Source organism: Vipera ursinii (assembly GCF_947247035.1).
Source record: "Vipera ursinii genome assembly, chromosome: 2".
NCBI classification, from domain to species: domain Eukaryota; kingdom Metazoa; phylum Chordata; class Lepidosauria; order Squamata; family Viperidae; genus Vipera; species Vipera ursinii.
In genome coordinates this window covers 161,127,233-161,141,489 of record NC_139513.1, presented here as the reverse complement: position 1 = coordinate 161,141,489, position 14,257 = coordinate 161,127,233, and the positions used below count along the sequence as shown (strand labels likewise).

At 40.3% G+C, this 14,257-nt stretch overlaps 1 protein-coding gene across 1 annotated transcript in view; it reads right to left on the bottom strand.

Moving 5' to 3' along the window:
- LRP1 (LDL receptor related protein 1) overlaps positions 1-14,257 on the bottom strand; it is a 321,802-nt gene that overhangs the window by 275,828 nt on the left and 31,717 nt on the right. The window contains exon 2 of the mRNA XM_083357102.1: positions 7,815-7,940. Coding sequence (XP_083213228.1) covers positions 7,815-7,940 — 126 coding nt within the window. The remainder of the gene's footprint in view (positions 1-7,814; positions 7,941-14,257) is intronic.

The window sequence follows — 14,257 nt, the reverse complement described above, 5'->3', positions numbered from 1 at the left end:
TTTTGCTGATCTTGGAAAGATGGAAGACTGAGTCAACCTTGAACCAGTCAGGTTTGAACTCCTGGCTGTGTGCAGAGTTAGCCTGAAATAATGTATTCTAACCACTGCACCATCAGGGCTTCTTGACATGATCAACTGCAGGGGATATACAAATAATGTCATATGCCTCATGATATCTTTGTGCAAATGACACTAATCACATACCATTATGATCTGGGTGATACAAATTATATCACTTGCATCATTTGCATGATGATATCATAGTTTCTATGCCAAAGCCCATAAAAAATTCTCCTGTAACTTTTCCTGTTACTTTCACACACAAAAAGGGGTAGAAAACTTGTTGTGGGGTTGGAACGCTTATGACTATTTTCCATAATATCTATTATTCCTATGAAAATGAGGCCTAACATTCCATGAAATAGACATAAAGAAACAGGTATTCATGTTTTATCTACCATAATTTTTACTACTGGAGATAATTGAACATATAACATATTCATTGTTGTTCTACTACCGTACTTATTGTAAATGAAGTTCTTCAAGTAATTTAAAGCTATCTGAGGTATTTGGAATATGTTTAGGAAAAGATTTAGGAGACAAATCACAAATAATAGATGAAATTTGGCAATAGCCCTCATTATTCGACATTACAAATATTTCTTTTAGCAGTTGGGAACAAATGGAAGGGAAGAAGGCTTCACTAAGAATATTTCTATAATGTTTTTATTTTATAGCTGTTTTTTCTTCCTTTGTGCTGTGCTTCATTAACTTTCTAAATATCTATTAAAAGCTTAAATAAATAAAGCCACCATTTCTGCATCATGAAGCCACCTAGTTCAACAACTAGCAGTCCAGCTTTCCAGACAAAATGGGGAACAGTGCAGCATTTGCAACTACTGACCATCAACCTAACATTATGTCTTCCAACATTCCTCAGCATGTTGTTTTTTTTAACACGAATAAACCAGGTTAGTTACTAAACATAATAACTTATCTTAGGAGGTTGAAATGGCATCATAGAACAATTGTCATTTATACTTTGGGTATGAGACATTTCTACGCTGCCTGGAAGGAAAGAGCTCATAAACAAGACTTGGGTTTATTCTGCTAGTGTTGTTTTTGAATCAACACTGTTCCATTCAACCATGGAGGAATGTGGAACAGAAATTCTGCAATTTACCCTCCCAAGGACACTGCTCTACTCCATCCCCAAGAGAATGGAAATCCTGATTAAATTACCCTCTCTTCCACACTCTCTGTTAATCAGTTCCACCCACCTCACCACAAAATCATTCAATCCTCTGGCTTATCGTCATGGTTTCTATATGCTCCTCTAGGAAGCTGAAGAACCATTCTTATCATTCTTTATTTTTCTGAATGGTGGTGGCTTCAATTTAGTCTTGACTCCTGGCAATTGCTGGGACAAGTCTCTGCAATTTATGGTTTGAGAAAGCGACTGTCCCAAGATCACTCAGCTGGTCTCTTCAGTTTTTATCCTGATACCTTAACCACTGCACTAAGTTAGCTCTCTTTTTAAATCTATTTTTTTCAATTTCTCAAAAAAATCTGCAACTGATGTCATTATGATCCATCCTGATCAGTGTTTGTTTTCCAGCTTTTCCTATTTTAATATTGTAGCTTTCAAAACTTCCTAGTGAAATCTCTCTGTAAAGAGGAGAGCAAATAGGTTTATTTATTGCTTAGTATTATGTACAGATGTAGGTCAATGAATAATAAGTCATGATTTGTCTTAGAATTCTGACCGGTTTGAAATCATGGTTGCTTTTTAATTTATTAATGCTAATTGCGGGTTAATATATGTAATGGTGATGGACACTTTCTTTTTAGTTTCCTGATTGATAGCATCGTCTTCAAGCCTCAAGAATTTGGGCACGGATCTTTCCCAGTTTTTTTTTTATTTTATTTTAATTCCATTTATATCCCGCCCTTCTCCAAAGACTCAGGGCGGCTTACAAGCTTAGCAGTAGTTTCCCCACTCTATTTGAAGATCTGGGGGAATTTCTCCAGAGATGCCCTGAATGTAAAGTATAGTTGTGGTCCTTTCCTTGAAAAACTGATATCTGGTAGTCTTTATTGTAAACATTTGCAGAATTTCATTTCAGCTTCAGAATAATTATTCTCTGAGAGTAATTATTGGACTGTACAATTCTAATATTGCTAACATGGTACAATCTCCCTATAATGTTTATTTTACATCGTGCTTTACCTTGTCAAGTTAATCTAAACAGCTTTTCCATTTGGCTTTGGTATTTATTTATTTATTTATTTTGCTCCTAGGTTTCTTCCTTAACAAGGCTTATTGTAAGGCTACAGGTAGTCCTCGACTTACAGCAGTTCATTTAGTGACTGTTCAGTTACAGCGACACTGGAAAAAGTGACTTATAGCCATTTTTCCCATACACAACTGCTGCAGCATCCGCATAGTCGTGACCAAAATTCAGATTCTTAGCAACTGATTCATAAAAGTTGAGGCTTGATGTTAATGCTTCATTCTACTGCAACAGAGGAAGTCGGAAGTCAATGGTTTTTTTTTCCCTTCTCCCCTTCACTTTCCTTTCCCCTCCCCACTGTGTCCTACTATTTGCTCTGTATTTTGTATTTTATTCTATAATCTAATAAAATGTATAAAAATAGACCTGGGGGGGAGGGAGGAATGTTGGGTTCAATTGTGATTGCAAGTTGAGGACTACCTGTATTGCAATAAACAGGTCAAGATCCTTATGGCCGTTCCCCAACAGCTTGATTTCCAAAATTCCACTTAGGCCAGAAAGAGGAATCTGGGAGCCCATTTGGTCAAACTACTTCCATTCGAGGTTATTGTATCATTCTATTAAATCTGGCATGGGAATCAAAACTACGTTCCACGTGGTTCAGCATTCAATCCTGCTGAGATGAGTAATAGCATTTCTTCTTTTGCATCAGGCTAAATCATCACCTCTCTGATGAGCTCCTTCAATTTTTTTTGGTGTTTTTTTTAAAAAGAGGGGATAAAATATGCCAGAAGTATTAGGAATTTCATTAGGCCTGGCTTTGGGCCAAGCAACAAGAGCAAATATCTCACAGAAGGCTCAAACTGATCGCATGGAAAAAAAATAGACTGTGCTATAAAATATGCAACCGAACACAAAGACTAATCTAGATTTATTCTACTGAGGAGAAGAGAGAAAGGTGAGTGAGGAAAGAAACAGTCTCTTATACCAAAAGAATGCCACTGTAATTTCCAAAAGCTGTTCAGCTGGTGGCAACAGGCTATAATTTATCTGATGTTGATATGATTCCCAACCAGTGGTGGGATTCAGCTGGTTCGCACCACTTCGTCAGAACCAGTAACTTTTTGTTGCCGAGGCCCAGAATGGACTTCCGGAAGCGGCATCCACACAGAGAACCGGTTGTTCGCATATTTGAATCCCACCACTCTTCCCAACACATCTTGGACTGAGATCGCTAGGCACAACCACAATATAAACTGCTTAAAGCAGTAATAATAAATCCTACCAAAGCAATCGTAATGAAAGAGTAGTGGAGGACAGAGGAAAGTTGGGAAGGAAAGCTGGTCTCTGTGCAAGCTACATCTCAAGGGAAGGGAGTCAGGGCAACAGAAACTCCTCTTGACTCCTTTACTCCAGTCTTCCCAACATTCTCCTATTCGATTGGATGTCAACAAAAGAGCCTTGGTGGAGCAGTGGGCTAATGCCTCAAGTAACACCAGCTGCCTGCAATTAGTGCAGGTTCGCGTCCCACCAGGCTCAAGGTTGACTCAGCCTTCCATCCTTCCGAGGTAGGTAAAATGAGGACCCAGATTGTTGGGGGCAATTAAGCTGACTTTGTAATAATGCCGCTTGGGGGGTGTGTGAAAGCCCTAATAAGCAGGCATATACATAGAATGAAGGCTACTGCTAAGCTTGTAAGCCGCCCTGAGTCTTCGGAGAAGGGCGGGATATAAATGGAATTAAAATTAAAAAATTAAATTAAATAATGCCTTCCAGATGCTTCAAAATACCACACCTCTATTTCCCAGGAACCATGGTCAAGGTACACATGCTGACTGGGAATTAATGTGAGCTGCAGCCCAGCACATCAGGCTGGAGTGCTTTACCAGTCTTCACAATAAAAAAAAAGGGCAGAGAGAGAGAGAGAACTAGAAAAGTCATTCACACAACACATTAAGTCGTGCTGCAGTTTCTTCAACTTCAGTTTAGTGTAATACATGAAATCAGCCGCTGTAGGTTTTTAAGCTACAGCGTACTGGGAATAATGAACCAGCTGTGATAAATCACCACTAAGCAAACCATGGCTTAGCTCATGTGAACTACACAGAGACCCAATAGGCAGTATCTGCAGAATTCTAACCCTGACAATAAATCTCCTATTCGATTGGATGTCAACAAATTAAAAAAAAACAAATTAAAAAAACCTTCAGCCTCTCATGGTCATCCTTGAGCTTGCTACCTGCTAGGCTTCATAGCCGCATCCCTTTCAATCTTCTTTTATCCATGAATAACCACTGAGAGACTCATTCTTACCAAGCAGCTGAAGCAGAATTGAAGCAATTCAAATGCCAGGCTTCGAGCCTAGGATAAAACTAGGGAGCCAAAAGACCTGTGTAAACAGACTAGCAAGACCCAAAAGATCAGGTTGCCATCAAAGTGCAAAATCCCACCAGTGAAAGGAAGGAGAAATGATTACATCTCCCAGGCCTGCTCCTTAATGCTGGGATTTTTTGCCATTGTTAAGTCAGATTTTTGTCTCATCAACTATCCAACCTTCACAATAAAACTAAGTTGGATCTCTTAGCTCCGACTCAGCTGTGCAGAGGGGATTGGACTGCAAAACGCAAAATCAGCAAAAGAACGGCCTTTGTATTTTGCAGGCTTCACTTAGTAATCTTGGAAACGATGATTACAAGCAAGAAGAAAATGGGCACTGGCTTCAGGATATGCATTTTGAGCTTACGCCAGATGTGATGCTCAAGAACAATCTACAGTAGTAGAAGTCAAAATAGTCTGCGTAGCTCTACGCAGCTTTAAGGCAAATCAAGAGTGTTTTGCTCTGGAAACCCACAGCAGTCTTAAGGACAGGCCATGCTCAGGGGCCCTGATCTAAAACAAAAACGAGGTTAAGGGATATGTGAACTGTCCATTCCACAGCCTTCCGGATGGGCAAGTAAGGAGAAGATTGTTCCTCAGGGAAATAAAGGAGAAAATCTTAATTTTAAGTCCTCATATTCGGCCTCACGCCAAAACAACATTTTTAATGCAGATTTTCTGCTCTGCACAAAAATAGATAATTAATACATGTAGGATAAGTAGGGGGGGGGAAACACACCACATCTCCTTTTTTGTATGTAATGTTATACATAAAAATTAAATTAAAAAGTTTTAGAATATGCAGCTTAGTCTTATCAGGTGGATATCACGTCATTTATTCTTCCTCCTGTCCTACAAGCCATGCAATTCCTTCCCCCAAGTTGAAAACAAACAGCAAGAGACTCTGACACCATTCAGTTTACACCGTTCATTTATAACTGCGCTTGCTGAACAGGCCCGCAATTTACCAATTAGCAGCAGATTTATACAAAACAACAATCCCAACCAAGGAAAAAGAGCATCAAGACTTTTCCCAATGCCTCCTGCTGAAGCAGGGTTGATTACAAGTCTTGCCCAAAGGGAATTACAAAAAGTAAAGTGCATGACAATATTTCTACCCTCTCAAAAATATAATGATGAAAAGACTCTGGATTCATGGGATTACTCTTCTTTCTAAAGATAAGAGAATTAGCTACCTTACCAAGACCGAGGAGAGAAATTAGCAGATGTATGGAGCTACCCCATTCTATTCAGGGTACTCCTTTAATGCTGCAATCTCATTTAGCCCAGCCACTTTATTAGCAATGTGTGGAACTTATCTGAAGCTGCTAAATAAAATAAAACTAAGATTATTCCCAATAACTGAAGTGACAAAGAGTTTTGAAATAAGGTCACATCTTCATAGAACACAGCGGTATTATGTTGCCGTTGTTTTAAAAGAAACTAAATTTCAACTGTCACTTAACATAAGGCCAGGCTGTTACATTTCCCATCAACCTTCTTCAACCTTCAAGCTGCCGAGACTACAACTCCCAAGTTCGCAGAGAGCATGGCTTTGGGTTGGCTAAGAATTTGGGGAGTTCTCATTCCAGTACATCTGGAAAATATCAAGCTAGGGAAGATTGGATTACTATAAATTAAGAAAAAGAGAACATTCAGATGCAATCTGAGATCAAGTTGGACATTGGCACCTGCAAAAAATCATTTCATATTACGGAGGGAAACATTACATTTAATAATATTATAGACCAACAACCACAACTGAAATTAGAAAAAGATTGTAAATGAAACCAGGGGAACCATTTATTAAAAAAAAATATATCAATGTGGCCGAAGCCAAAAATAAAATCCTTTTCTTTTTAAGGGATGCAAAATACCCTAGAATGTTTGTAAATGTTGGCTCTGCTCAATTTTCGGCTCTGCTATCCAAAAACCAATGCAGAGAGACTGGGGGGGTGGGGGGGGGGAAGCCCTAGGACTCAGAACAACTCTTTCATTTACAAACTAAATAAACCCAGACTCAGCCTTCTTAAAAGCTTGGCCACTGTGCTCCAATCCTGCCAGCTTTTGGCAGCAGCAAAGCGAGAAAATGGTAGGCATTTCTGATTAATAAAGCTCTCACACAGAGATGCCTTGCATCCAGAGAGGAGGGAAAACAAGAACTAAATGCTCCATCTCTCAAGGGCAGGAAGGTGTCGGCCAATGAAGTTGCATGTTCAAGCAGGGCATCGGTCTCAGGCTAGGCCGGCCCAATCCGGGGTGGAGAACTCCAGATGACCACTATTCAGTAGTGCTGGCCTCTGACTTAGCATCTCTCCGCTTCCCAAGATCCATGTGGCTTTCGCCCTAATAGTCTTTCCCAGAAGACTTTAATCCCCAGCTCTTCTCCCAGGCTCTGCAATAGGATTGCTCTTGAGCGGATCCAAGGGTGTCCTTTATATAATTTGTTTTGTTCGGGCATTCCTCGTTTCTTCTATTACTGTTTTTTTAATTACAGTATTATTCTTTTAGAATACAAGCCCACTGAAGAGATGTTCTAGAGTGTGGCGGTCTTAAATCTAACACCTTTTTTAACCGGCCATCAGAGTGCTTTCTTCCTGACGCTCCAGTGATCACCCACATTTTGGCAACCCACCCACATCTTGTGGCGCCTTTTAAGGCTTATTCCATGGGATGTTCCTGTGAGTCAGGAAAACAACCAGATACCTGGGAGTTAAGCCTGTGTTTTGTTTTGGGTTGTTGTTGTTTGGGGGGGGCATTAAACTTTTAATTGTCTTTGCAGTTCAATATGGCCCCTATCCTAAATCAGTGCTGTTATTTTAAACCACACATTCACTAGGAGGCTGACGCTGAGTACAGTCCTAAAATAATCAGCTCACACAGGCAAAAAAAGGGGGAAAGATAGCAGAACCGGGGCCATCCCCTGTAAAACCACCAAGCAATTGGGAGGAGTAAACAAAACAATGGCATTCTCAAATATCCGCCTCTCCCACCCTCACCCCCGCATGCAGCAAAGTAAAAAGCCCTCTTCACCCTCACCAAAAGAGCAACACAGAAAAGCAGACTTGTGGATCATGGGACATCTACCCCCCCCCCCAAGTGAGAGATGACAGACGAAGAAAAGAGAATACAATTGGCAGCCATCCCACTCTTTTGACGACAACTGTCCATCTGTGAAAAAGGTTGGGGTTTTTTTTTCCCTACCAAAAGACTGGTCCTTCAGCCGGTTCCAAGCGTTCGGGTCTCTCCCTTTGGGCGGTGTAGGTCTAGGCTGCAGCACCCACTCCGCACGCGGGGAATTGGGAGGTTTCACTTTGATTGCGTCTTCTACTGAAGAAATAATAGGGTCATATATTTTTTCCCTTCCTTCTGGTTGCTTTTCCCCAAATCCCTTTTAAATACTCCCCCTCCCCCCTTTATTTTCTCATTAAAAAAAAAGTTTGGTAAAATTTATTTCAAGCAGAGCTGGAGTTCGTCAGGGGTATGGAATAAATATAACATTATTGCGAGAAAAGAGCAAAGAAAATCAAACAGAAGGGCATCATAGGATACATTGCATTCTTAAGAGGGGGTAAGTAACTTGTTTCCCAACTTTTCAGGCTTACATGGAGAACCTTTCGCTTTTGATTACGCCGGTGAGAATAAATAAGCATTTAACTAAAAGAAGTAGGACTTCGTTTGCTTCAAGGAATTCTTTTCCACGAACAATAATTAAAACTCTCAAAACCAAATAAACATGCATGTATAGGTGGTCCTTGAGTCAGGACCACAACTGGGACCAGAATTTCTGTTGTTAAGTCATTGTGGTTATACGTTGAGTTGGACCCAGTTGTATGACAATGCTTACAGCAGTCACTAAGCATATCGCTACCGTTGTTAGGCAAATCCAGCTCTCCCAATGAGTATTTCTTGCAGGAAATCGCCAATTGCAATCACATGACCACAAGATGCTGCAACCAGTCGTAAATGCAAGCTGGTTGCCAACCACACCCTAATTGCAATCTCTCTCTCTCTCTCTCTCTCTCTCTCTCTCTCTCTCTCTCTCTGTGTGTGTGTGTGTGTGTGTGTGTGTGTGTGTGAGAGAGAGAGAGAGAGAGAGGAGGGGGAAGATGATTTTAAGTGCAAATACAGGCCATAAGTCAGTCACTCTTTCTAAGCAATCATAACTTTGAACCATCATTAAAGGAATGGTCATAAATAAAGGATTTGTTAATTCTGCATATTATGCAGCTCCATAAATTTGTTTATTATTTATCAAGCTTATATAGCCACTCACCTCACCAAAAGTGACTCTATATTGGCTGTGGTGGCAAAATAATCAGAATAACAAACAGGCCAATCACATTATTGCCTAATGCATTGTGGTAACACAGCCCATTGGATCAGTTTATGCAAAACTGGGTTGAATAGACAATGAATAAGATGTTGGCATACAAACAAGTCCTGGACAGTGAGCACCTGTCCAGCCTAGATGAGTTTAAATCACCAGGCCCAGATGGATTACACCCCAAGGTTCTCAAGGAACTGGCGGATGTGATCTCAGAACCACTGAACTATATTTTTCAAAGATCCTGGAGCACTGGGGAACTGGAAAAGAGCTGATGTAGTTCCCATCTTCAAAAAAGGGGGAAAAATGGATCCAGGAAATTACAGACCTATCAGCCTGACCTCAATACCTGGGAAGATTCTGGAAAAGATAATCAAACAACGAATCAGCGAGCATCTAGAGGCAAACAAAGTCATTACTGAAAGCCAACATGGGTTTGTCAAAAACAGATCATGTTAGACAAATCTTATTGCATTCTTTGACCAAGTGACAAAATTAGTGGATCAGAGGGATGCTGTGGATATAATTTACTTGGACTTCAGTAAGACATTTGATAAAGTAGATCACAAACTACTACTTGATAAGGATCCTTTAAGGATCACAAAAATAGCACCTGCTTCAGAATGGCACATGGGGACCTCTGGAGAAAAGCCATGTTCACAATGGCTGTGTGAAGGTGCAGAAAAACAGAAAGCTGAGTGCCAGTAAACCCTGGAACTATCTGAGGGGCTGAATGGGGAGCAGGTCTAAGGTGTCCAGGACTGTGGTAGCATCGTGCTCACTGGTTGACCCTGGAACCAGCTGAGGGTTTCCTGCAGATGGCTGGGTAGGAAAGCTCCCCTTGGTCCCCTCTGCTTGCAACCTTCACTGGTGGCTTCCCCACTGCCTTTCTGGGGAAGTCGGTAGAGAAGATTGCAAATGGTGATCACAGGATCATGGGGCACTTTGCAACCACAGGCCTGCAGGCACCTGAAATGCGATCACTTGACCATGGAGTGGTGATGTTATGACATTTTACAATGGGTGGAAATCCTTTATGGGCCATATAACACCCTTTCTGAGCCATCATTAGCTGTAAATGATCATTAAATGGCTGGTTGCAAGTGAAGGACTGCCTGTATCATGGGAGAGAATGCAGAAAAATGAGGTTCAACCTTATTATCTCTTTTGTTGTTTGAATCAAGATTTTTTTTCCTGTTCATTATTACTTTTTTTCCCTGATCTTTTTTACTTTCCCCCAAGCTTTATACATCTTCACCAAATACTATGGGGCCTGTTATGATTTCTTACTTCTGATGCTTGTGTCCTCACAATTATGGCAGAACATGCTGCTATCTCATTCTTAGCTCACAAAGGTTTCACCCTTTCTTTAGTTATAAAGCGTTACCCTTTAATCTTTCACTTAGGCGATATTTACTTTTTAACAAAACTGACCAGTAAAATAAACTTACAAGACGTTTTTAACACCTCCCAATGCAAACCAAAGCAACAAAAAACAAAAACACCCCAGCCAGCCGAATGAAAACATGAGCAAATCAAAAAAGCTTTTCCATAAACAAAAATGATGCACGAAGGGAGGGGGAAGGAAGAAACTTCAAATTTTGTTCCAGAAACCCATTTAGCTTCTATTAAAAAACAGAGCAAGGGAGACAGAGTGTGTCATTTGGCACCATGAAACATCCCATCCATTCAGAACTGGTAAAGCAACGATTAAATAGAGATCTGGTTATGTCAGGTCTGGAACACAAAAAGTCAGACATTACCCTATTCGTCTTGGCATTCACACCAGAGCTATTCTGCTAGGAGACCAATTACCTGCTTCCCTAAAACAGAATGAGACGAACTTGAGTTTAGTGCTAAGAGTTTATTTATGGCTTTTTTTTAAAGTTAGCATTGATTTTCTATTATGAATTTCAAGCAGTATGTCTGCATGTAGTGAATTGAAAGCTCTAGGCAGGAATCAGTGTGATCATAAAGGACTCAGCTTCCATTTTAAAGAAACTGTTTAAAACAGACAGTCTAACACTACCTAATGCCTTCCAGATGTTTTTGGACCTCCTCTGTCCCAGCCAGGGTAGCTGATGGCAAAAAATATTTGGGAAACAAGCAGAGGTTATCAGGCTGATTATCATATTATCAATATTCAAAAATTATTTTTGGAGGGGATAAATGAAGAGATTAAAGTACCATCAAATACACTGATTAGAAACTCTGGGAGTTTATTTATTGCTTTTATATCATCCCTTTCCTGAAGAAGGGAAAAGTGTCTCCTTTTGTTATGTTCTCATTTAAGCTGAACTAAGAGACAGTAACTGAGTCAAAATTTCCGAACAAACTCTATATTCAAGTGGGGACTTGAATCTGGACATTCCATGCCCAAATCCAAAACTTTAACTTGTACTACCTTACTGCCTGGTTGAGAAAAAATAAAGTAGAAGTTTTTTAAAAAAAAATTGTTGGAAGAAATGGAGTCCAAAGATTACAGGCATACATGCTGCTTTCTCTAGTAAGCAGAAATCATAGCACTATAAAATGTGACTCAGAAGTTTGATTGAGATGGAACATAGAGATATAAATGGATAATTACTATGTCACATGTGACTCAAGTAGTTGTTGAATGGAGCAGAAGAGCTGGTAAATGTTTTACTTAGTTACTATAAACTATAATTAACAGCAGAATGCTGGTTCAGAGGAATAGCACATTCTTTACATGCAGAAGGTCCAAATCTTAAAATCCACTATCCATCCCTGTATGAAATCATGGAGAAGTACTGCCAATCAAAATAGACAATGATCCAATTCAGACATTGGGCTTCACGGTCTTTGTAATTTGTAATGCTTAAACCATGTCTTTATAACTACAAGCTGTGGACCATGCTAGAATTGATTGGTTTCTCACAACCAATCAACCACAACCAAAACGAATACTAAATGATGGCTAAGCCCTAACCAAATAAACCACATTGCATAGTTTGTGGGAACCTGGCCAAGGTAAATAGCAATCGCCTTATATACAGTAACGCTTCATAGTGCTTTACAGCCCTCTCTAAACAGTTTATAGAGTCAGCATGTTGCCCCCAACTATTTGGGTCCTCATTTTACCGACCAGGGCAGGATGGAAAGCTGTGAGTCAACCTTGAGCCGGTGAGACTTGAACTGCCGAACTGCTGGCAGTCGGCGGTCAGCAGAATTAACCTGCAGTACTGCATTCTAACCATTGCACCATCTTGGCTAAAACAACTTTATACGTCCCTATCTTAAGGAATCCTATAAATCTGCAGTTGTATAACTCCTCCCACATATAGAAAACACACGGCATTGCTCCAAACTGATTAATCAAGTTCGTAAGCTAATCTAGACATGACAGAGGAAGTCATAAAAAGGATTTTCTGATCTTCCAAAATTAAGCTGCAGGGAGATGGGCTTCATCTCACTGGCACAATACTAGCGAAGGCTTTTTTTTTTAAGGTCCCTTTTTATCCAAAGGAAATGAACAGATTTAGGTCCACAAAAGCAATTAAAAATATTCCGTACTAATTCACATGAACTCGTCACATGTTTTGGGACCACTGCAGAGCTGAACTCCCAAGCTCAATGGTTCTGGACGATGGTTGTTTGAGGAAGTCAGCTTGAGGTCCTCAAACAGGAAAAAAAAGGGTTGTTAAGCAGGTCAGAAGAAACCAAAAGCCATCGCAGAGGACGATCGTTCCTTCATTAGAGTCTCTGCTGCTAAAATGTGGAGCCCTTCCTTCTAAAGGAAGCTTTTCACATCCTGCAGCTGGAATCTTTGCAGTAGCCACCATTTCAGGAAGCAATCGAAAACAAATACTTCCTTTTTCAAACAATGCAAGAAATAAAGCGAAACAAAAGAAATTGAGTGTGCATGATATTGGGAACCAAAGGGGACTGTTTCCAAAATAAGAGTTTCAATCTATAAGGACCAGAAAGCTAAGAGGGAGGGAGGGAGGGAGGGAGGGAGGGAGGGAGGGAGAGAGAGAGAGAGAGAGAATGATTCAAACTGATACAGGCTTAAAAAAGTAAACCTTTATTTTCAGGAACACACTTTTTCCCCTCAGAGCTACATGTGCATAATTTTATAGACAGCTCATGTTTAAGCATACCCATATTTACTATTTCTACCAGAGAGTGGAAAAGCAGTTTCCTCTTATTTTATAATGAATTTATAAGCACATTTATCATGCTATAAAGGAGATCTTAGGGTCTCCTTGTCCTCCCTCTCCACCTTCAACACTCCGAAGTGACTTTTTACCTTTCTGAAAAAGCTACCACACCGCTAAAAGTCCATATCCCTGTCTGAGAGCTCTTAAGGGGATGAGGCATCCGTGGTGGGCTCTTTGTACTGGAAAATGTAATCTCACTTCAGAGGCTGCGCTTTTCCACCACTCAGAGCCTGACATGCTTCATCTGTTGCCATACACGCTCTATAGCTATTACCAGAGCACTTGACCATCAAAAACTGACACGACAACCAGAAAAGCAACAAGAATCCTGAAAGTACGTCTGTCAAATCTGTTAATGCTCCTGTTATTTCAAGCAATGTCGCTGAAAATATTCAAAGCTAATCAGAAACGTCCCACAGAGATTTCAGAGTTCAGCAAACCAACACTAACAAACCCTCTTGTTTTAAGAAGTGATGACCTCCCCATTGGCACAAATGCCTAAATGCCTTTACTAATCTCCTTATATGGATAATCAAAGGTTCAAAGGTTCTACACACTCTGTAGAACCTACCAAAAAAAAATCACATCAGCTTTATCAAGAGGAAAACTTACGGTTCTTTCAAAGTAATTCAAGTCTAAATTTCCAATAGGCACGAATTTGGGGATGTTGGCCCTACTATAGACCAACCTTCCTAAATCTGGTGCCATCAGCATTCTATAGATAGTGGTCACAGCTACATAATATAAGTCCCACCCCTGTAGATATGCACCTTTTTATGTGCCTTTGAGTCAATGTTGATATCTGGTGACTTCTTGAACTAGTCCTTCCTGTTTACCCAGCAAGGTTGTTTAAAAAAAAAGTGGTTTGCCATTACCTTCTTCCTAGGACTGAGAGTGACTGGCCCAAGGTCACCCAGATGGCTTGGGTGCCTAAGGCGGAACTAGAACTCACAATTTCCCATTTCTTCCCTGTTGCCTTAACTACATACTAGACCAAGTTGGCTTTCTCAAACAAAAGAAAACATTAAAAGGTGCAGGGCATCAGTTGTGACAGTCATCTTAACCTTTCTTGATTCCCTTCTGGACACACTGGATGTCCTACAGATATATCGGGTCTATAACATATAGAGTTCCACCCA